The sequence below is a fragment of the Cryptomeria japonica genome, chromosome 9, assembly GCF_030272615.1.
Source record: "Cryptomeria japonica chromosome 9, Sugi_1.0, whole genome shotgun sequence".
NCBI lineage: Eukaryota > Viridiplantae > Streptophyta > Pinopsida > Cupressales > Cupressaceae > Cryptomeria > Cryptomeria japonica.
In genome coordinates, this window is record NC_081413.1 from 482096977 (window position 1) to 482121902 (window position 24926).

The following is a 24926-nucleotide window of genomic DNA, read 5'->3' on the forward strand; positions in this document are numbered from 1 at the left end:
ATGGATCGCATGGGGTTTGAAGGCTTTAATTGAAGGAAGCAATTCATTTTTGGGATCCATCTTGAAATCATTATTTTTTATTTTCTGATAAAAACGTCTGCAGCAGCAGCACGGGACTGAGACAGCATTGGGGATGCCAACCCCCAAGCTATAGGTGATAGGACGTCAAACCCTAGTCATCCCATTACAGATTGCAACACTGTAATTGCTCCAATCAGGTGAGGGCCAAATTCAGAAGCTCTGAGACTGGAATCAGTGAATCAGGAATTGAAATATTGTCTGGGTTGAATTTGTGCATTCTATAGTACTACGGCAGCATTGAATGATCAATATGAGACCATTAAGGGGTGTAACCAGCAGAAATACACCTCTCTCAGCTATGTCAGGTCTGCTACAGTAGTTCTGAGCAGTATACAGAGGATTACCAGCAAGTTTAGCCACTTAATTTGCAGATCGTACCCTTCCAGGCAGAGCCGTACCATCATTGCTTGCCTCGTAATCATAAGAAATAAATACAAGGGTTTTGATTCATCTATTTGGTTCAGATTTCATTGTCAGGGTATAATAACAGCATTCAGATCATCGTTTCAGAAGTTTTCACACGTGAGAGTAAAACAAATGTTCATTTGGGGGAAAGGAGCCCTAATTTGGATGAATTGCACATGGCACCATACAAATTCGCATTTGTCTTACACTCTCTTCTTCAGATTTATTCTAGTTATTTATTCATCCATCTGCATTCATTCAATTTCAATCAAATAAAGAGGCTCAGCTGGACAAGCCTTACTTGCTTGGTATGCCATCTCTGGCTTTGAATGTCAAAGATTGTGATTTAATTAGATTTGCAAGTAGCTGTTAATAAAATCAGAGATCTGAAAATTCATTTCAGAATATTATTCTTTCCCATACTGCATTTGTGTTCTATTCATTATTGGCAAACTCTCAAGCAAAAAAACCATAACAACTTCAAAACCGCAAAGTACACCAAAAACTTGAAGCATTCACATTGGTCAACGATTAATCAATCAAACCAAACCTATCAGATTGGGCAAAGATTCAGTCGGGATCTTTCAGAACCCCTTCACAAACCTTCTATAGTAGCTGCATGGACCAAGAAAGCCTCTTAGCTATGTCAAATTCCTTGGTTTAGGCCAATCTTGGATTGCTTTGATCTTCTCTTCATTCAGTCGGGATCTTTCAGAACCCCTTCACAAACCTTCTATAGTAGCTGCATGGACCAAGAAAGCCTCTTAGCTATGTCAAATTCCTTGGTTTAGGCCAATCTTGGATTGCTTTGATCTTCTCTTCATCCACACCAACACTTTGTGCATTAATTTTGAATCCCAAGTACAAAATTTTAGTCAACCCAAACTCACACTTGGAGACTTTGGCATGAAAAGAGTGCTGCTCAAGTATACCCAACATCTCATCTAAATGTTTCAAATGATCCTCTTATGTCTTACTATAGATTAGAATGTCATCAAAGAAAACCAAAACAAATTTTCTCAATTGTAGAATGAATACTTGGCTCATGCATGATTGAAAGGTTGTTGGTGCATTGATTAGCCCAAAAGGCATGATCAAGAACTCATAATGCCCATAATGACACCTTAAATGATGTTTTGTGCACATCTTCATCTTCGACCTTAATTTGGTGGTGTTTACCCTCTAGGCGAATAGTTTAAGACATACCGATAGAATACTTAACGAGAAACAGTAATGCCATAGATACCAAATAGTAATATTAAGCCAACAGAAAAGATATCATTTCCATTCATAATCGTGATACTGACAAGTTACATTACATGGTATATAAAGGTATTGAGGGGGTGCGAGGGACAACCGTCACACTCGTAACTACCAACCCTCAGTTACATTACTAACAAAGTACTTCCTAATTAATTACTGTTTATTCTCGTACATACAATATTACCGCCAACATCATCCCCCCCAAAAAACAAGGTCGTCTCCTGACAACTGAAAACAAAATGGGATGATTAACAACAAAGAATTCAGGACTGAGAATGGGGTGGAGGAAGCATCCCTGGTGAGGAGGGTGTCGATGCTCAGGGTGCGACTGCCAAGCGTGTCTGTAACTCATAGACCTGTTCAGTCCTCAGCTTTAGGTCCCGCTCTGCAACCATCTGGCGCTCCATAGCTGTTTTCACCATCATTGCCACCTCCAAGACCTCTTTATCCTTCTGCCCCACCATCTCTAAGGCACTGCCCAAGCGACTCTCCAACATAGCCCTGTCCTCGTGGGCTTCCTCCAACCGTGCCCCCAAGGCATCCCTCGCCGACCTCTCCTTGGCCAGCATTGCTTCCAAGGTAGCGCGTTCTGTGTCCCATGAGGCCTTCTCCTGAGCCAATTGCTCTCTGTGCGACTCCTCCAACTGTTGGAGTCGTTGTAGTATAGTGGTGAGTATTCCCGCTTGTCACGTGGGTGACCTAGGTTCGATCCTCGACAACCGGGCTAGATGTTTACCCTCTAGGCGAACAGTTTAAGACATACAAACAAAATACTTAACGAGAAACAATAATGCCATAGATACCAGATAATAATATTAAGCCAACATAAAAGATACCATTTCCATTCATAATCGTGATATTGACAAGTTACATTACATGGTATATAAAGGTACCGAGGGGGTGCGAGGGACAACCGTCGCACCTGTAACTACCAACCCTCGGTTACATTACTAACAAAGTACTTCCTAATTAATTACTGTTTATTCCTGTACGTACAATATTACCGCCAACAAGTGGTACCCTGAACGCAAATCAATCTTTGAAAAATACTTGGCTCCATGAAGCTCATCAATTAACTCATCAATCCTTTGTATGGGGTAGTGATTCTTGATTGTTCTTTTATTGAGTTCTCTATAATCAATACACATCCTCATGGTCCCATCTTTCTTCTTGACCAACACTACGCATAGTTGAAAAACTCGGACTCGCCACGGACTCGGCAAACCAAAAATTTGGACTCGGACTCGGACTCGTGAAAGACTCGTGAAAGACTCGGCAAAAAAAAAAACCGTAGTTTTACAAAAAAACATAAAGAAATTAATGCATTTAGAGAACATAAGAGCCATAATTGAAACATTACACGTCACATACTCATAGTTTCAAACTTTCAACTCTAAAATGTATAATACCAAGATTTCTTCAATGCTAATTATGCTTTTATATGGAGCCTAATCAGACTCGGAGGTTAAATTTTCCCTACTTCCATCGGCGCAATTTCCCCCTATATTTTTCAACGGGGGTTTGGGGGCAACGCCCCCAAGTTGGGGTCAAGGGGCATGGCCGAAGGATCCTGTAATTTGACTAAGTCTGGAAAATTGAAGAATCCTCCAAAAACTAGATTTTGCATTATAACTCCTAGAGGTCCGAAACCACTCTCAAACATCCTGACAGTATATATGGAATATAACTTAAAGTCTGGAATGTCATCCTGATCTTCAAATGCCCTGAAATTTGGCTAAGTCTGGAATGTCTTCCTGATCCTGAAATCTGACTAAGTCTGGAAAATTGAAAAATCCTCCAAAAACTAGATTTTGCATTATAACTCCTGGAGGTCCGAAACCACTCTCAAACATCCTGACAGTATATATGGAATATAACTTAAAGTATAAGAAAGACCAAATGTTTCTTATACTTAAATGTTATATTCCATATATGAATCCTGACGGAGAGACCAAATTTTTTCACATGTTAAACTCAATTTTAAAGCTTGCATGACATTTTTTCTGGGTCGCGTGAGTCCATGCAAAAGACTCGCGCGAGTCCTTGCAAAAGACTCGCGAGTCTTTCAGATGGACTTGCCAGGACTCGCCTCCAATAGCTAGAGCTAGGCCTTATATACCCCATGTCCAATAGTTCCTTGATTGCCTTTTCAATCTCTTCCTTATACATCTTAGGATGACGGTGTGGAGTAATCATGACGGGTTTGCTCCTTCCATAAGTTCAATTAAATGCTGAAAACCCCTATCAGATGGAAGCCTAGGAGGAATGTCTTTGAAAACCTTCCTATGCTTATCCAAAATAGGCCGAATTTTAACATCATAGGATCTGCCTTCTTTTGAAGGCCATGTATCTGAAATGAAACACGTAGCTGCCATGCTACTTGATCCTTGTGAAAGGCTTGCTCCATCCTCTTGGTTGAAACTTCCAAAGGCCTCTTATTGGACAAGCCATGTAGAACGATCTTCTTTCCATTGTGTTGAAATCAGAACTCCATGGTTTGGTAGCTTTGTTCATATTTATCAATTAAGTATAGCTTTTGGACTCCTAAAACCACTTCCATATCCATGCTCATAATATAGAAGTCATCTTTTATTTAATACTCCTCCATGGTCAGCTAATTTGAGGAATTTTTTTGGTACAAGGAAGAATTGTTCCACTAGCAACTTTAGCATCAAACCCTTCAAACTCTTCTACCTTTAAGCCCAACCTATTCACTAATTCTTCATCAATGTAATTATAAGTAGCCCCCCTATCAATAAGAATTGTTTCCTTTTGTCCTTTCAAGACTTCTTTAACATGAAAAGCATTATATCATGGTGTTCCTGTAAGTGCTGCTAGAGTACCCTCTGAATGCTCTTCTCCTTGGTATTCATGCTCCATTTCTTTTATCTCTTTTTCACGTTCAGCTTCTTGACTTCTTGTCATCATCCGAAGCTACCTCTATGTAATGTATTTGCCATTTTCCCAAGCACCTATGCCCATGTTGCTAATGCTCTCTGCATGTAAAGCATAGCTTCTTCCTTTGTAGCTCATTCTTGGATACCTCTGTTTGATGAGGCTTGGAGGGTGACACCTTGGGAGTTGGTATGTTCTTCTGAAAAGACCTCTTGGGTAGAATAAGAAGTGCTGCCTTCTTGGAAATAAAATTGTCCTTAACCATTGAATCCTTTAAGTCAAGGGCTCTTGTGATGGCTTTTTGCAGTGTATGTGGGTTAAATGCTCTTCCTTTACCTTTGAGAGGTTCGGCTAAGCCCTCTACAAATAGGACTAAGATTCTTCTTTCAGTTACATCAGGAACCATTACTGCAAGTCTTTGAAATTTTGCTACAAGTCCTCCACTTTACCTTCTTGCTTCAGCTGTGCCAAATCCCTGAAGTGAATTTGGGGATCCTTCCTCTCAAATCTTTTAGTAAACCTCTGGCTGAAGTTCTCCATGATAGTTATGGAATCATGCCCTTGGGTTATCATGCCATGGTACCACCATTCGTGGGCCATCCCTTCAAGTTGTATTTTATGGCTTCCTCTTCAAACATTGGGTTTAATGAAAAATGTGTCTAATCTCTGCAACCAAGGCCTTGTGGATGAACCTACCAGTCCTGTCAAAATTGGGGATAGTGATATTCCCCAAAAGGTGCTGAATATCTTTTCTTCTTCATACCTTCTCCTCCTATGTCAACTTCTTATTTTCATCTCATAGAATTCTGTGAAGGTCATATCATTGTGAATGGGAATGCTCATGGCATTGTATTCATCATGAAGCCTATCCATTTCATTTACCTAATCAGGTTGCTCTTCTTCTCTGCTAGCTGTCCCTTTTCCAAAAAATTAGCTTTGAAAGATCTAGTGTTAACTGAAGCTTTCTCACCACCAATTGAGATCCTTTCTCCATTAGAACTACTACCTTCAGCCCTATATTGTGTAGGTCTATTAGTACTCCGCTGCTGGTTTAATTCCCGCAGGAGTTGGACCATCTCAGTCATGGACTCTGTCATGCTATTTTGGAATTCTTCAGTTCTCCTGACAAATGCTTCAGTATTTCATCCTCCTTGTCACCCATGGTGGTTCCCTTCTTTTTCTCATGCAGTTGGTAACACTGTTCTCTTTCACTCATCAAATACCCTTAGTTTGGTAGGACGCCAAGCTCTGATACCACTGAAAGATACCCAACAGATTAAAAAAGAATTCAAATTGCAATAGTAACACTAATTTTCTGATTGCATCTAGATTACAAATAGACTGTGAGTTTTATAGTAACATATTTGGGCGCTATCCACTTAGTTCTATCTTTGGAATAGAATTCTTTTCCATAGATCAGATCTGCCTTACAATTTGTTAGACAATTTCTATCATGTTTTACAACAGAAATACATGCTAAGAAATTCATACTATTGTTAACTCCAGCCAGCTTGTAGATTCAATGAAACTCAGACCTGCATATTTGCATCCTTGCTGTTGATGAACATGTGATCAGACTTCAAACTCGCCTTTCTTGCCCTGGTTTGTATCTCAGAAATGACCATTATGTGGACTGAACTTGATGTCTATGTAACTCTGACGTGTATCCTAGCACTGTTCTTTTACACTAGATCAAACTTCGATATAGGCGCCTTTGCAATGGGGCCAAGGATCTGAGCAACTCTCTCCTTTCCAAAGCAGTATCTGCTCATGCTCTTCAGACTGTAGAAGCCCTCCCTATGTTTACCAAACTCCCAGAAGCTGCATGCTGCTTCTTTCCTAACATTAAACTCCTGTAATCAAATGAAGACTTGTACCCAGAGTATGATTCGATGCCTAGAAAAATAGAAGCAATGGTAACAAGTTTTGACAATGATAGGGGCTACGACCTATCACAAAATGGAGATCCAGGGTTGCATCTGGATTCCCTGAGCATTCGTTTAATGCACAACTGCTATAATGACTTCGATGCCTTTTCCAAAACTGAAACAAACTATATAAATAAGAGAACTGGGTTGGTTAATGTTAACTGCCTTAAGTAAGGTCGGACAAGGAGCCAATTTATTATTTAATTATTTAAAAAAAACTTACACTAAGCCGGCCTAAAATTGATTCTATAAAATATTTAATAATATTATTTATTAAAATTTATCTATTAGTCTTGGGGCTGACTTGTTGGAGAGTAGGATCATCACACAATAGCTAAACAAATAAAATGATTTCAGAAATCTTCAACTATCAGGTAGTTCGAGGGACATAATTTTTTTTCAGTACTGCATTCAGTTTGTTCCTAATTATTATTGATATTGTTAATCATGGACAAGCTAATGGTAGCCATTTTAAAGCTCATTTTGTAGACAGCAGTTGGTTAACGTAGGATCTTACATAGGGATATGGTGAACTTAGGACTTTACATATATGGTGCATGCAACAATCTTGATGTAGATGAATCATCCTCTCACCGTGCAGTTCTAGTTCAAAGGTTTAATCGGTATAATCTCTCCCTTTTTATATTTCTGTAATTTTCCACCCAAAGATAATGACAACAGCTAAACAGATAAGGGGATTTCATATATTATCAATCATCAGCTGTGTATGATATTTGAAGGGATTCCATAAATTATCAGTCATCAGCTCTGTATTATACTCAATTTTGTATATTTTGTACAAATACTGGCGATCTTTTATAAGTTTATTATTACACACACACACACACACACACACACACACACACACACACACACTCATGTGCAGGCACACACCCACACCCACACCCACACATGGGCATGCACGTACACACACAGATGTCAATTTTGTATACTTTTTTAACAAATTAATGGTGATCTTTATAAGTTTAATATTACACACGCATGAGCACAAACACACGCAGGCACACGCACGCACAAACATGCATGCACAGTGCACACACACACGCACGCACAAACATGCGCGCACGTGTATGCACACACACCCCACACCCACACACATGTGCACGCACACACAGATATTGTGCATTTTCATACCCAGTTGTATGGAACCTTCATAAAAAGGCAAACCCCCATACTGCAACTTAGGTCAATCACAAACTCTTAGTATATGTTGGAACTTGGATTAGATCATTAGAGTGCAGAAGTAGAGGCAGCTACAAACATTAAGTTTCTCTGGATTGCAATTTATGGACACAAAAAGAAATGTTTCAGCAATTAGACTAAGAACTCTTTTGTCTTGTTTTCATTGTACCATATAGATCACCATTAAATTGAAGTCTTTTGAAGATTAGACTGGTGTATAAATAATAGTATTGAGTACGAAATTGAACTTTGCATCAGTAACATAGATTTGATCGAGACAATCATGAATTGTTTATTTTCTTTTTGTTGCCCTCAAATACTTGCATAAGGGAGTAGATTTCAACATGTAAAATCTCTAAGGAAATGACAAATTTGTTCTATGATAATTGATAACCTGCCCTTCACAAACAAAAAGACCAGTTTTATATTGTAATGGTATCAACTTTCAATTAAATGTATCCCATTGTGTTGATTGTCCTTTATGGTCCTACTACATTTTCCTTATGAATTATTTAATACTCTTAAATTCTTTCATTCCTATGGTGTCTATTTTTATTTTGACTATGGCATGTCGGTCTTCACACCCTCATCATCTTAATTAGGGATTTTTAATTTTTTTTAAGGAACCTTTAATGCAATCAATTGATTATAGAGTTCATCAAATTGTTTTCAGGTATTTAACGTTTATTTGCTATTGAAACTTTCATTTCGATTTCTTTACTTAATCATTTCTTTAATAATGGTTACTTGTCACTTTATTTTCTGATGTGTAGGTGTTTTCACATCTTCACAATCTTGATCTTAAGTATCACTTGAGGTAAGAAATGAAGAAACATTTAATGTTGGTTGATTTTTAATTGCGCATCTTTAGTGTGGATTTTGTAGTGACATGAATGTAGAAGGGTCCTTAACAAAGAGAATTTGTAGGCATGAGATGACACAGAAACACAAGAATATAAGACTTCACAGAATGCCAGAAAGCAAGAACTTAAGTAGTTGTTTCTGATTAATGAGAATTTAATGTGTTTTTTGTCTGTGGCTTGTTTGTAGACTGATTTTTGACCATTCTTTGGTTACTTTTTAAAAAAGCATCTGGCCTTTTAGAACCATTATAATTCTGTGCTTAATATTTGTTCTCCATAGTCATTTGGATCTTCATCTATGAGATTGTTACATAATTGACTTATTTGTGAATATCACTAGTTCTATTATTCCCTGTGCTGCTATTATATTGCTTCTAGATTTGTTTCTCAGGGAGTTGCTGATTATTGATGATCTAGGTGTTCAGTGTCACTGTACAATTGTTTAATGTATGTCTGGGTTTATTTTTAATTGATTATATGTATGGGAGCCTGGATTCTTTCTCCTTTTTCATTGTAATATTTTAAATTTCTATTTAAACATTTTTATACTAAGATGATCATATTACTTGACATTATGCTGGTAACATTTAACACTTGATGGAACAATTGGAATAAAACATCCATATCTTTCAACCCTTCTTAGCACAACTGTGTTTTGAGATTTCTAACTCATTCTTTAGTAGAAACAGACAGAATTTCTTATTTAATTGGATGAGTTTTTTTGGCATTATTGGAATTTGCCATGGAAAGCCTAGGCTTGCTTTGACGTGCCTTGAAAATATAGCTGACTTTATCCTTGATCTATTGTACTTGTTTTCCCTCTTTAGGAATTTAGTGTCCTTGAGATACAAGGATTTTCAAACAGAACCCCAAATGCATCAAGTAGAAACACACCTGCTTCCATGTCAACAACATAATCTGAATCAATGCAAATCTGATTTTACATTTTTTGGTTTCATTGATTTCTAAACCCCCTCCCCCTTTTCATCTAAACCAAATGTTGGTTTAATTATACAATTGCACGTTATATTGAGTTTAATTTGGTAAATTAGGAAATAAGAGCACATGTCAACCCTTTGATTGATGTGAATTTGTGCCATGTCTACCTCATTCACTCCTTGATTGATGGTTAGGTGCCTCTAATCTCTCATCAAGTGAGTTCATACACTGCTCCTACATCTTGAGTCAATCCACCAGATTGCTGTGGCTAATTCAATCCCTCTAGGACCCTTGTAATCCTGTCTTGCACATTCCTAGAGCCTATATGTTGTATTCTGTTTCCTTTGTTTTTCATCAAATCATGGATCTTAAATACAAATACTGGACTGATGTTATTCTTTTTTTGTTTGCATTTGAATTTATGTTATCATTGTTGTTTATTCCTAGGCTGACTGTTCCATCTAATTTTCATCAAATTTAACATTTTATTAGAGCAAGGTTGTTTAAGTGTCATTTAAATTCAATTTGAAGAATTGTTTTAGCTTGTTTGACCCAGGGTTATAGTTTTGCAATTTTGAGTGCTCTTAGATCATCTATTGTAGGTCTTTGGGGAAGAAACAAATTATCTCACCGAATTTAGAAGGTTCAAATTAACTAGGTTTGGTGTTTGTTTCATCCTTATTGGACATTGTGAAGTCAACATACTATGATTTTCTTGTAGGGTTGGGTTTTATCTTCAATTAACGACTCAGTGTTTGTGTAGTTTGTGCAAAAATGACCCACCATTGTGTCTAGGTGTCAAAACCAAAGTTGCATGGACACTGATATAGATACAGATACAGACACAACTATTTTTGAAGGCCCTCTGATATGGATATGGCTATATACAACAGTCATAAAAAAGCCATACATAGGCCACAATTTGTAAGCTGTTAGAGGAGATTTCATTACACTAAAGAAATTTAGATAGATAAATGTTATGTATTTCAAAATATTCATATTTAGATACAGTTTCATCATCAAAACAAATGTATCAATAGAATCACATGCTGTAAAAAATGTCATCAATATTCTCTCGATATTGGAGTTTTACATCATCAAGATTTCTTGGAGAGCCAAAATGGTTGGATTGAGTACAGCCACCAACCACACTCTCAAGATCAATGAAGATGCACTAGAGGATCCCCTCGTGTCAAAATTCTTTAGTAGCTTGGTAATGGATACCTTGATGCTACTTATCCATTCAAGAGTCAGTTGATGCACAATGCAAAGCACTTCCATAGGTCTCACTTGTTCTAGCCTCTAGGTGTTCCAATCACGTGACTACTTCACATGACAAATTATCTCTCCTAGTTTGGACCATAACCCTAGAGGATGAGGAGGTAGCACTAGAGTAGGCTTGCACTTTGGCTTGTCCCACTTGTAGAGCTGATACAGTAGGAGATGAGGGTGGTTAATTAGTCATGGGAGTCAAGAGATCCAATAAGCTCTATTCTTCTCTACTCTTTCTTTCACTTTTTGAACTCGCCACTAACAAATGACTATGCTCTAATGCTAGATTGATACCTCTTTCTTTCTTTACACTTATTATGCAGGAACAACTAACATATGGAGGGATCTTATTAGAAATGCTTCCCAAAATATCTTGATCCCTTCCATGGGACAAGCTAGAGAGGTAGTTTGGTTGATGCAAGGGTGCCCCAACATAGATATCCTTGCTCCTACTTAGCATGTTGGCCAAGATGTTGCATCCCATTGCACTAGAGTGGCTACATTAGAGACAAAGGTTACTTTACTATAAGAGATGAACAAGCTTGGGGTTGTGTTGATGTGTTTTTTATGCACATGCGAACACATAATAAAATACCAAGGTATCTTATCCTCTCTTGAACAAAGTTATTCGTATGCTGAAGATTTGCCTAAGGATCAATTGAAATAACTCCAAAGTTCTGGTATGTAGGGTCTCTACGTGTGGATAAGCTTTGTTGGTGTGATCAAGCTTGAAAAACTCGGATTTTGCAATAACTCGGCAAGGCCAAAAAATTTTAAAAACTCGGGACTCGCCAAAACTCGGCAAAAAACTCGGCAAAACTCGGCAACTTTATCGAACATTTGAAAATACATTTTTTTTTTATATATAATTCAAAAACACACATTTACACCAAATTTGTATAACATATATGATTTCCATGATATATAAATCAAATTTTTTTGGTAATACATAGCAACAAATGCAAGTATCATAGCATAAACCAAAAACCAAGTGCAACATATGTATAAGAGTTCAATACATATCAACGTATCATAGTGACAGTCTCATAGAGTTATAGAGTCATAGACCACAAAACAAGAACCTCTGAAATTCTGATTACATATCAAGTTCAAAGTTTGGTATCAATGAAAATACGAAATCATAAATTGCGTCTATGACTAAAGCTCAAAACAGATTGTGGCCGCTGGGTGGGTGGTGCTGAAGTAGTGGCAACATCCTCAACACTAACAAGTGCCTCTGCTGCATGATCAACCTCCTGCTCCTCCTCACGTGCTGCCACTTCCGCATCCCATTCCTCTCCTGCCCTCTCCAACTCACTCAGCTGCTCATTAGTAAGGACTGGATCCAAATCATTATCAACATCATCAGGAGAAGCAACCCATTCTGCTGCATATGGATCAATGTCATCCAAGTCAAGTGCTTCATGTGAATCTTGCCCTAGCACCTTCGTCTCATGTAATCGAATGTTGTACCGCACATAGACAAGATCATTCAAGCGTTGTTGAGTCAACCTATTGCGCTTTTTTGTGTGGATGTTCTCAAAAACACTCCAGTTGCGCTCACAACCAGAAGCACTACAAGGCTGTGATAATATGCGGATGGCAAGCTTTTGAAGATTAGGCGTTGTGGCACCATAATCTTTCCCACCACAAATCTGCAAGGATACAAAATGTGATTTATAACTTGTAAAGATTTCAATAATCTTAAAGAGAGAAATAAATGGTAAAAATTAAACATATGTTTTTTTTTACCTGGTCGTAAGGTGGCTCTCCTACGTTTGCAATCAGGTGAAGAAAACAATTCCCCTAAGGCCTTCTTATAACTCTGCAACTCATAAAGTATCAGGTCTCGAAGGATCTCATCATCAACTAATCTCCGAATGCATGTGTCAAGGCCAATTCTAACCTCTGCATCTGCTCTGAAACTCGGAGAGTAAAAAAACTTGGGATTCAAGAAGTAGGCAGCAGCATGAATATGTTGGTGGAGTTGATGGTTCCACCTCCGATCAATTATGCGCCATATGGGTTCATACTTGGTCTTGTTTGACCCATACAAGTGTTGAATCGCCTCTTTGGCCTTATCCATGGCCTCATATAGATACCCCATGGAGTTATGATCCCCATCCACCATTCGTAGCACCCTCACCAACGGTTCCGACACCTAGATATAAAAAATCTAACAAAATCAGCAGATTGAAATATTAGAAAATTAAATAATAAATCATCAATTAAAGTTTCAAAACTTACATTGATGATCTCCTCCACTATCTTGGCAAAATTAGTATCAAAAATGGCAATCACAACCTTCTCTGCTTCAGGCTTTGTAGCATAAGGACTCCCCAACCATCTTTCACTCACGAACATCCGCTTCAGGTTGGGCAATGTAGCAAGTATGCTCTGCAAGGTGAGGAAATTGGTAGCAAAGCGTGTGACCCCCGACCGCACAAGATCCTTACCTTCAGTGTGCTCTCTCATAAGATTCAGGACCCATGTGTGATTGTAGATGTATTTGGTGATATTCCTTCCATCTTCAACCACTTTCTTTATCCAACTTAGTTTCCCTATGTCCTCAAGGAGCAAGTCAAGACAATGGGCAGCACAAGGCCTCCAAAATAATGTCGGATGTCTAGCCATTAGAAGTTTGCCGGCTGCCACATATGCAGCTGCATTATCAGTCACAACTTGGATGACATTCTGCACTCCCACATCCATCACCACTTCATCCAACATGTTGCACAAGGTCTCCGCATTCTTCACTTCATTGGAGGCATCAATTGATTTTAAAAATACTAACTGTCCTCCTGAAGCAACTAGAAAGTTGATGAGTGTCCTGTTCCTACCATCTGTCCATCCATCAGAAAGAATGGTGCAGCCATTCTTTTCCCAAATAGTCCTTTGCTCTTCCACTAATGCATGAGTGTTTTGGACCTCATCCTGCAATAACGGTCCACTTACCTCATAACGGCTTGGGGATTTGAACCCCTTACCTGCCACAGTCAATGCGGTGACCAATTGGTCCCAAGATGGACTAGAAATAGCATTGAACGGAACATCGTTGTAGATAAAAAATCTAGCACATGCCACCTTGGGTTGTTGGTGAGCCTCTTTATTCCATGCAGTGCCAAGCAATCCAGGTTGTGCACCAGGAGTGTTACGTGGAATAAAGAAGTTTTCCATGTTGCTGTCCAAAGTTCCCTTTGCTCGTATCCGTGGCCCAAGGGAAGAACCAGATGTCCCCACATCTGTATGTGACCCCATGGAACTCAAATCTGCCCTTGGGGCTGCCATTGCCTCTGCTGTTCTCTTTTTTGTTGCCTTCCTTTGATCATATGCTTCAAGCGTTGCTATTGCATCTCTCGTAGCCTCTTCAGTACATTCCGTACAGCTTGTGGTATCTCGGCATTGAATTTTTGCAAGGTGATATTTGAACCTATTAATGCCACCTTTTACAATTTTTTTGCAATGGTTGCAAAAAACATCTCCTCGTTTTGGACCTGGTCTCCCATGTTTCCAACAAGGGTCTCTCTTTTTGCCACCAACTTTAACTGTAGAAGCTGAATCCATTTTCTTTCAAAAAGATGTGGAAAAGAACCTAGCAAAAGAGAGGCAACATTTAGAGATAAATAACATTGTTACCAAAAAAAATCACAAACATCCAAAAATTACAATGACTGTATAACTGTATTTTATTTACAGTCATCTATTAATAGATGACTCTCTAAAATTAAAATTTTTAATTGGTTGTGTATTTTTTTAAGTTTTTAACTTCAAATTTAAATTTAAATGAAATACTTTAATACACATTGACATTACACAGTTGACAGTCATTTCAAATGACTATGAGTATTTCACAATTGACTGTGTAATACACAGTCATTAATTACAATGTACATTAATGATTAATGTATTACACAGTCATCAGTCATTTGAAAATGACTATGTATTACACAGTCATTTCAAAATTTCAAATGATCGTGTATTACACAGTCATCAGTCATTTGAAAATGACTGTGTATTACACAATCATCAGTCATTTGAAATTTTGAAATGACTGTAATGACTGTGTATTACACAGTCATTTGAAAATGACTGTGTAATACACAGTCATTTGAAATGACTGTAATGACTGTGTATTACACAGTCATTTGAAAATGACTGTGTAATACACAGTCATTTGGAAATGATTGTGTATTACACAGTCATTTCAAATGACTGATGACTGTGTAATACGCAGTCATTTGAAAATGAATGTGTATTACACAGTCATTTGAAATGACTGTGACTGTGTAATGATGACTGTGTAATACACAGTCATTTGAAATGACTGTGACTGTGTAATGATGACTGTGTAATACACAGTCATTTGAAAATTTGAAATGACTGTGTATTACACAGTCATTTGAAAATTGAAATGACTGTGACTGTGTAATACACAGTCATTTGAAAATTTGAAATGGCTGTGTATTACACAGTCATTTGAAAATTGAAATGACTGTGATTGTGTAATGATGACTGTGTAATACACAGTCATTTGAAAATTTGAAATGACTGTGACTGTGTAATACACAGTCATTTTCAAATGACTGTGTATTACACAGTCATTTCAAATGACTGATGACTGTGTAATACACAGTCATTTGAAATGACTGTAATTACTAATGATTGTGTATTACACAGTCATTTGAAATGACTGTGACTGTGTAATACACAGTCATTTGAAATGACTAAGACTGTGTAATACACAGTCATTTTCAAATGACTGTGTATTACACAGTCTTAGTCATTCGAAATAAAACAATACAAAAAGATACCTGGTCGTGCGTGCAAATGCAAACAATACACAGTCATTTTGACTGTGTAATACACAGTCATTTCAAATGACTGTGTATTACACAGTCAAAATGACTGTGTATTCGAAATAAAACAATACAAAAAGATCACGAATAAACAAGTAAAAACCTGGTCGCGCGTGCAAATGCAAACCCTACTGCAAATCGCGTGGCGTTTTTTGCCTTCCGGAGTCGCGCGAGCCGCGAAATGGAATAAAGACTTCGGTTTTTTTTTTTGCCTGCGACTTAAGTTGCGTTTTTCTCGCATTTTGTGCCGCGTTTCGGGCGGGTTTTGGCCATTAACGGCGAGTATTTGCCAAAAAAATCGCGGCGAGTATATAAAAAAATCGCCCCGAGTATTTCTGCGATTAACTCGCGCGGCATTATGGATCGCGATTACTCGCGAGTTTTTGAATTGCTCGCCGAGTTTTGCAAGTATGGGTGTGATGTTATTTTGTTGGATTCACAAGGGGACTTACATTCGATTGCCTGAATGCTTTGATATGCTGGAACTTGAGTCCTGTCTACTAGCTGGGAGATAAAAAAAAAAGCAAAAGATTGAGGGTTCAGGAAGTCAACTCTAAGACGTAGAATACAAGAAGATAGATGAATGACTAGGTGGAGTCCTACTGGGCTAGGTCTCACGATCAAATTGAACAATTCGACAGCAACTCAGTGCAATCTTCTAAGGGACGTTTTGGGTATGTTCAAATCATTACCATCAGACATTGATCACCATTCAAGTTAATGCATGAACAATAGACGCATAACAATTTGAAGTTGAGCTCATTCAATGCCAGTTGACCACGCAAGGCGCACTTACAATCAGTAAGAGGATAGTGGTACGGACTAGGCGGATTCCACATGAGTGCATTCAAAATTTTTCTCCATTCAATCTAATTATCTACCATCAAACTTGAAGATCCAACAAGAAACCATGCACATTGCAAAGAAACAACATATTTTACCATAGCTTCAACGAAAATGGAGTCTTTTACAATTAAGGCAACAATGTCTTACCTTCTCTTCCTACTCTACTCTAATTGCTACTTTATTCACTATTCTTTTGTTATTGACTATTCTACTGACCTTTAACTATTGACTATTAACCAACTATTAACCTTTACAAATGAAGAGCCAAAGCTTTATATAGAGAGCTCTTTACATTTCAATGGCTCAGATTGATTTACAATCAATGGCTAGGATTGATTTACATTTACAAATGAAGAGCCAAAGCTTTATATAGTGACTGGGATGCCACCTTGTCTGGTACTCGTTTGGTCAAGGAATGTTGTATCTCTTGATATTCAATGTGATGATGATGAGAAGCTAACTTTGATTAACTCTTCTGAAACTATCTGCTTCTTCAACGTTCCCTTGTACTGACCTTGGTTGATCCTCCTTCTTCCCTGATGTACCTGATGAATGATGTACCCTTCCTTGACTCTCTTGTGTTTGATGAAGCCTCCTCTCGATCTTGTATAGTAGTGATAGGAAGTCACGGTCAAGTCATTCCTTCTTCTCTGGAAGCTTATCTCTCTTTGAAGTGCTTGTAAGATCCTTCTTCTGATAGCTTGTGATCTCATTGAGGATAGTTCTAACATTTGAAGTCCTTTGATTTTAGCAACACCTTGGGTACCTTCGCATGCATCTAAGGCGTCCTTAGTGTGGATGAAGCTTGAAGAAGTCCTTCTTGTCCTGGCCTAATCTCCCTCCAACTGAATCTTGTTGACCTGCAAAACAAAAGATGGTGTCAAGCACATATGATATATTCATCCTAACATGGTATTTCTCACTTCAAACCATCAACAAGAAGGTACTAGGATCAATTTTGCTCTGGACCCTTTGGAAGGTACATGAGCGAATTAGGAGTTGTCTCAAGTTCTCTCACTTTTCAAAATGAAAGCACTCTCAAATTCATAGTTCTTAGGATTGCTTGAACACTAGAATCACCTTTAAGAAGACCTTCAATACAATTTCATTAGCTAAACCCTCTCTCCCAAGGAATTTCGCTCTAGACCCTTTGGAAGGACAGGACCTATAATGAAAATTTGCTCTGGACCCTTTGGAAGGACAGGACCTATAATGAAATTTCGCTCTAGACCCTTTCCAAGGACATGCCCTAAAATGGAATTTTCGCTTTGGACCCTTTCCAAGGACAGGCCCTAAAATGGAATTTTCGCTCTGGACCCTTTGAGAGGTACATGAGCGAATTAGCTTCTTTACTAGTTAAATTCACTTATTGCCTTCTTTTTATCATTTTAGCTTTGGATTCCAATTCTTTCATATGAAGATATCATCATTTTGACCCCCAGGAAGGCCTAGAATAGATTTCGCTTGGGTACCTTTGGAAGGTATATGACCTAAGAAAATTCGCTCTGGACCCTTTGGAAGGGTCAGGAGCGAATTTGGCATTTTGCTCAATTCTTCCTTCATGGAACTTCATCTCTCAACATTTTCCTCATCAAAATCAAGTCATTTGCCTTTAAAATTACTTAGGAATGGGTTGGTTCAAAGGTTTGAGCAAGGTACAAGGTCTCTTGAAGAAGTTCGCTCTGGACCCTTTGGAATGGTCATGAGCGAATTTGCTCCTTTAGGTTCAATTCACACTTCTTTTCTCATAACTTTGTCTTAGACTTGAACTTTGATCCTTTTCCTTCCATACTCAAGCCAATTTGCTCTCACTATTGCTCAAAATGACAACCATTCAATGACTTTGGTGAAGAATTAGGTCTCCTCAAGGATTTCGCTTTGGTACCTTTGGAAGGACATGACCCTTAGAGAAAATTCGCTCTGGACCCTTTGGAAGGGTCTGGAGTGAATTTGGCCTTTAAGCCTCAAATTCTCAATTTCTTCATGTTCCAAGTGCATTTAACTTCTTCAATTCACTTTCAAAGCATTAACATTCTTTCATTTATGTCATGGGGGCAAGATTTATGGTCCAAACTAGGTGCAAGGAGGGAAATCTAAGGAAATTTGCTCCTGTACCTTTGGAAGGGTCAAGAGTGAATTTGGCTTCATGGCTCAATTTTCATCATCGAATCTTGTTTGAATTCGCTCACAAGGCATAGATAGGTCAATCTTCATTCAATCAAGGCATAGGAGCAAGATTTTTGATCTAAGTTAGGTCCAAGAGAGGAGATCTAAGTGAATTCACTCCTGTACCTTTGGAAGGGTCAGGAGCGAATTTAGCATTTCAGCTCAAATTCTTAACCTTTATCATTCAATCTTGTTTCCAATTCATTCTCAAGGCATGTACACATCAATCCTCCCTTGATCTCTCCATAGTAACAAAGATTTTGACCCAAACAAGGAGCAAATAGGTGTTTTAAGAAAATTCGCTCCTGACCCTTTGGAAGGGTCCTGAGTGAATTTGGCTTTAGAGCTTGAATTCTTCAGATTTCCTAGCTCAACTTCCTGTCAACTCACCTTCAAAGGCATGGATAGGTCATTTTCTCTCTCACTCAAACCATGGGAAGAGGGTTCATGATCCAAACTGGGGGCAAGAGAAGAGTCTAAGGAAATTCGCTCCTGTCCCTTTGGAAAGGTCAAGAGCAAATTTTGCAATAATGCTCAAATTCTTGACTTTCTCTCCAAATTACCAAGTCAAAGTTTGTCCAAAGGCATCCCCAAGGGTGAATTCATGCCAATCTCTCTCAATTAATCATTCTATAGTGGGATTTCATCCAAATTAGGAGGGCAAAGGGAGTTTAGGAGGAATTCTCTCCTGTACCTTTGGAAGGGTCAGGAGCGAATTTGGCTTTCCAGCTCAAATTTCTCTTCATCTTGTCAAACTTTCAAGTCTAGACTTGGTCATTAGGCATTTTCTAAGGGCAAATAGGTCAGTTCCATGCCAATCAAAGCCTAGAAGTAAAAGGACTTCATCAAACTAATGAAAAAAACTTTAGCTCCCCCCATTCTCTCCTTCATGATTGCACTTGATCTTTACTTCATCATCCTAATCAAGACTTAACCCCAAAACTAGGCCAAGGCCAGACCTAAAGAGGGCTTTCAAAGAGACCCTGACTTGGGCCACCCATTGGTTCATCTAAACCTAACGAGAGCATCCTATTCAAATGAAGCCTCTAGCAACCCTTCAATGCAAAGATTAATAACCAAGACCCAAATGACTACGTTAGGAAGACTAACCCTAGAAAGTAAAAAGTAAGGGTTCCTATTTGCAATGGGGCGATGTGTGAATACGTCACAACAGGTTGGTAGGTGGATACCTTCTCATTCACAAACCGAGTCATGAGGCTAGTTGCACTCATAGATTTGCCCACCAATCCATTGGTGTAGACGCTCTCAAAGGATTCCAAGACATTTTGACATGATAGGTAGTAGGAGGAGATCACGGAGGATCCGTAAAGGATTTATGGGCTAGAGGCAATCTTGACGTCTTTGGAAAACCTACTTCTTATAGAGATTTTCTACTTATCCCCCTTACATGGGGAGATTTGCATGCTTGTGTGCACTCTTTTTCTCTTTTGGCTCCCTTGATGGGGCAACTTGTACAAAAACGCTTAGTTGGCACTTATTATGTTGACCATGATTGGTTTTGGTCTATACATAGTTGCAATTGATATCTTTTACTTTGCTTCATCCTTGTGCATGTGGATGCTTATAGAATTTATGTTTAATTTTTTAATGATATACGTGTTTGATAGTATACTTATGTTTTCTTTCTTGTTTTTTTGCTATAAATGAGATGTCTGCAATCAGAAGACAAAGTGTATGGATGTACTTGATACAATGTGAATGAAAGTGTTATACATTTTTATGGATCTCATGTTGCTGTGCTGTGAATTATTGCTTGGTTTTTGGTATGATATGCATATGGAACTAACATTGTGGTTACTCTTTAGTAGGATTTTTGACCTAGGGGATTGTAGGTTGACTAGCATAGGATGACTTACTAAACTTTCGAGATAAGATCTATTGGGGAGTTAAGTGGGAATGATAAAAGTGATGGAACAACGTCTAGATTAAGCTTACAAAAGGTTAAAAATCTATGCTCCCCAAGTTTCGAGGATGGGGATGATGGGATGTGTTTCTGGTGTGAGGGTACTTTTGGGCCATTTTTAAGGGGACAACTATTAAAAAATAGGGAAATATTGATAAAGCATTCACCATAGACATTGTAAAAGACTAATACATAGCATTGGACTTGAATTGAGATTTCACATGAAAATTGACAAACAAATCAACAAAATTCAAATCCTTTCATTGTCAATGTGCACATTGCATACATATTATATAAGAATTATAACAAAAATGACCAAAGACTCCAAGTTTCAACTATGAAATAACATAAACAATAGAACTAAGAAAATATACGGCTGTCCCTAATTAGTAGACACAACTGGTAGGTCTAAATTGAAAACGGAGCTTGAGCTTGAGTCATTGCTAGTGTAAGGGGCTGCCTTAGGCAATAGAATCCCAACCGATCCCTCCTATGTCTCCTCGTCATCGATTTGTATAGCATCTTCGAATTAACATCCCATTGTAAGGTTGGAGTTTGATGATACTCAAGATTTTGGCGATCCTTTTGTCACAAATCATTGTGTACAACAACCAACTTCTCTGATCATCTAGAGGTAAGGTTGTTCCTCTTGACTCATTGGATGAAGCTATATGTGGACCAATTCTTCTAGTCTTTGTAGCATGGGAACTGGCCACCTGTGAAAGAAGAAAAACAACAAGTAACCTCAAGTCTAGTGCATTCTTTCCATGCCACGTCCACCATCTAATAGGGCCGGTTTGAGTTAATGTAGCTTTATCCGACCTCATCTATGATTTGTTGAAGGTTGGACCACGAAGATTGGCAAATGCAAGCCACTGTGTGCAAGGTAACATATGCCTCTTTAGTATACATTTTCGCAAGGGCCTTCATGAAGCCTTCTTTCATCTCTTCAGTGGAGGCACTCTCCCAGGTCTCATTGCATACCATTTGGGATTGAGAGCATAGGCTGCCATATGAAGCGGGGTGTTCAAAATGTTCCACCGTTGCATCACAATGGGCCTAAGATACTCACAAAATTCCAAAGTAGGGTCCTTGCTATGAATTGCTTGCTTGATCTGTCCAAGCATGCTATCAAGGGTCTCATAAATCTCTACAATGTTAGGAGAGTTAGTATCAACATATCTAATCATTCCCAAAATAGGCTCAATGAAGGAGCAAACATATTTGCAAGTGCAAACAAATCATGAAAATTAAAATCATAAAAAAGAATGGACATGTTTCACAAGTTATAAACATTAATAAATATTAAATTATTAAAGTAACATTTTGAATTTAAATAATAAAATTAGGAACTTTCTTATCTCATTGTGGACCACTAGTCATCATCAAGGATATTCTTGAATCAAAATTGTTAGGAATGTAAATGGGGAAATATTAATAATGATTTTGGGGAAGTTGTGGTTAGTAAAGGGCAACCTATACTAGCAACTATTAAACTCCTTACTAAATTGAAAATCAAACAATAGTGAAACACTTTCAAATGCAAAGGTGAACATAATGAAATGCATGTTTTGCTTTTGGAATATATGAAAAAATTAATTATTCTTTATTTTTTGTTGAATTTTTTTTGAGCTCATTGTTTTTACATGTTTTCTCAAAAATAATATTACTTGAGATGGAATGAGTTTATTGTTTTGTTATGTTCCTCCCCTTCCATTGTGGATATGAGATAGAGGTCATTGGCTACATCCTCTTTAACTATGTAAGGACCTTTCTAGTCCTCTTGGAATTTACACTTGTTCTTGCACTTCTTATGTTTTGTGCTAGCCCTATGCAGAACAAATTTGCCTCTTTTTGGAAGGATCTATTAGGGCTTCTTCCATAGCCCTACTAGTGCATGCCTCTAAGCTAGTGATCTTGAGAGGCAAGGGAGAGAAAGGAAAGCTTTTGTAAGGAATGGTGTCCAAGAAAGGGGTCCATTAGAAGCTAATAACTCTACAAATCAATTGAACTCATCTTGCATGTAGATTTAAATCTCAAAGGGAGTTTGTAGCTCCCTATGTTCCCATGGAGGAACAAAACTCATGCTTGTGTTACCATTAGGTTCAAAACATAAATCCATTAAGAATTCGCATGATCTGTTTAGCAATTCTAAAACAATGGGATTCTCTATCTCGATAATAACACATATCTTGTTCTCTTTTTGGAACTCTTCTATGCTTACCTTATCTTCATTAAGAATCTCTCGTTTGCCTCGACCAAGATTTACAGAGGTTACTACATGTCATCAGAATGCATGGAAGTGGTGAGGGAGAATTGTTTTTTAAGAATGACCTCAAAGAAGCTTGAAGATTGTTTGTTGACTCATTATTAATTAATATATACAATTATAACTTTAGGAAAGGGTGTTCGCTTGTTCAATCAATGGACTCTAGGGGGTGTATGGCTCAAGAGTTAACGTTAGAGGACTAGAGTAGTCACTGGATGACATGAAAGGGGTGTATGACTCGCTTGGAGATGATTCTTTGGATATTGCTATTGGATTGTAACCTTTTGACATATATTCTTCAATATTAGGGTTCATCTCTTGAACAATCTTCTTTAGGTCAACTATTTTCAATTGAAATCAATACGAAGGGGTGAGCCAGCCTAAGTGAGAGGCATTTCCTTTCTTATAAGAGATGTTTTAATGGGCCTACTTGATTAATCCATCTTTTTTTTTGCATTGGCAAACATGTCTACCTTCAAGACTACATTGATCGTACAAATGTCTCAAGGAAATTGTACGGGGTCATCCTTTTCCAATAATTCCATAGTTTTTGTAGTCATATTGGTTGATATGGTTGAATCCTACTTTGATCATTCCCCTTTCTCTATAATCTTGATTCGTATGTCAATCATGTTTTCAGCCCAATCATCATACTTTTTTGACACAAAACTTGAGTAGGCTCTAGCACAACAATTTTGTTTGTTGATAGCTCATGGCTTATTGGGATACCTATCTTCTTCTTGGCTGCTTTGGCCTTCAACATGTTGAGCAGCTGAAGCTTTCCTTTTGCAATGTAAATTTTCCCTAAATGTAGTAAGAACCTCCTTGAAGAAAGTTGAAGAGATTGCCTTCATTCCATGTATCCTAAGTCTTCCTAATGACAAATTATACCTTGTGTCCTTGTCAATGACATAGGACATCGTGATTGAGATACTTCAACCCAATTCCTTGTAGGAAGGTAGCACAAGGTGTTGGAAAATCTATGATAAGATCGATGAAAGAGATCTTTGCATAGTTTATCTTAAGACCCTCAATGAGATTGTATGGTTTGATTAGGGAGCAAAAGGAGAAACATATGGAAAGAGTGCTCACATTGGGTGCAAGAGTGGAATTAGGAGGAAGAGAGATTGAAGACAAAGGCAAGCATGTTTTGTTTGCAATTTCTTTGAGTACCTTGTGGATTAGTTGAGGGATTTTGCTTCCTTTTTTGTGTTTTTGTTTTCTAAAGTTTTAATTAGGTTACATGCATGCAAAATTAAACTATTCTATCTATCTTGAAAATAAACTACTGTTTGCATTTTTCATATTAAACTAATGATCTAATGCAATTTTGTTTTCAATTTGGTGGAAGCTTTGGGATCTCATCTGCAAATTTTGAATTTGAAGGCAAAGAAATTAAGAATTGTTTAAAGAGTACCTCATGTTGGGATCAATTGATTATGCAAGAAACCTAACAATGCAAATCTACTCTATCTAAAACAAATAAATATAATCTATTCTATAAAATGAAGATTCTTGCTCTAACCAAGAAATGGGAACACAAAGTTATTGTTCCCAAGCAATTTTTAAATTTCTAATTACTAAATGAAAGCATTATAAAACAAATGAAGAACCTATAATAGTAAGAAGCTTTACAAAAGTTTTTGGTGCTGCAGTGGTGGCTTGTATTCTTAGAGAGCCCAACTTATTTTGGATCCTCCTTTAAATAAATTGGGACCTCCTCTTGATGAGAATGGTGAAGGGGAAGCTCTGGTTCTAGGAATTGGAAATTACTTGGAAGATACAGGAAGCTTTGAAACTTCAATGCATAAGGGAAAAGGCTCACAAAGTCTTGTGCTGAGCATAAAAATGTTGTGGGTGGAGGTTGCAATGCAAAAGGCTAAATTCTCTAAGGTGACTCACTATCTTTGCGTTAAAACTGAGGAAATAGGGAATGTAGAGCTTCTAGCGAGAATATTGGCAAAATGCAAAAAAATCAAATTGTTTCTTTAAAGAACCTCCCCCCAACTTCTTTTG

General features: G+C 37.8%; 1 protein-coding gene across 7 annotated transcripts in view; it reads left to right on the forward strand.

The window, feature by feature from the left end:
- Positions 1 to 24926, forward strand: part of LOC131057975 (ABC transporter B family member 25, mitochondrial) — a 274108-nt gene that overhangs the window by 55793 nt on the left and 193389 nt on the right. For all 7 annotated transcript variants that reach the window (XM_057992056.2, XM_057992053.2, XM_057992055.2 and 4 more), the window contains one exon: positions 8549 to 8592. In XM_057992056.2, coding sequence (XP_057848039.1) covers positions 8549 to 8592 — 44 coding nt within the window. The remainder of the gene's footprint in view (positions 1 to 8548; positions 8593 to 24926) is intronic.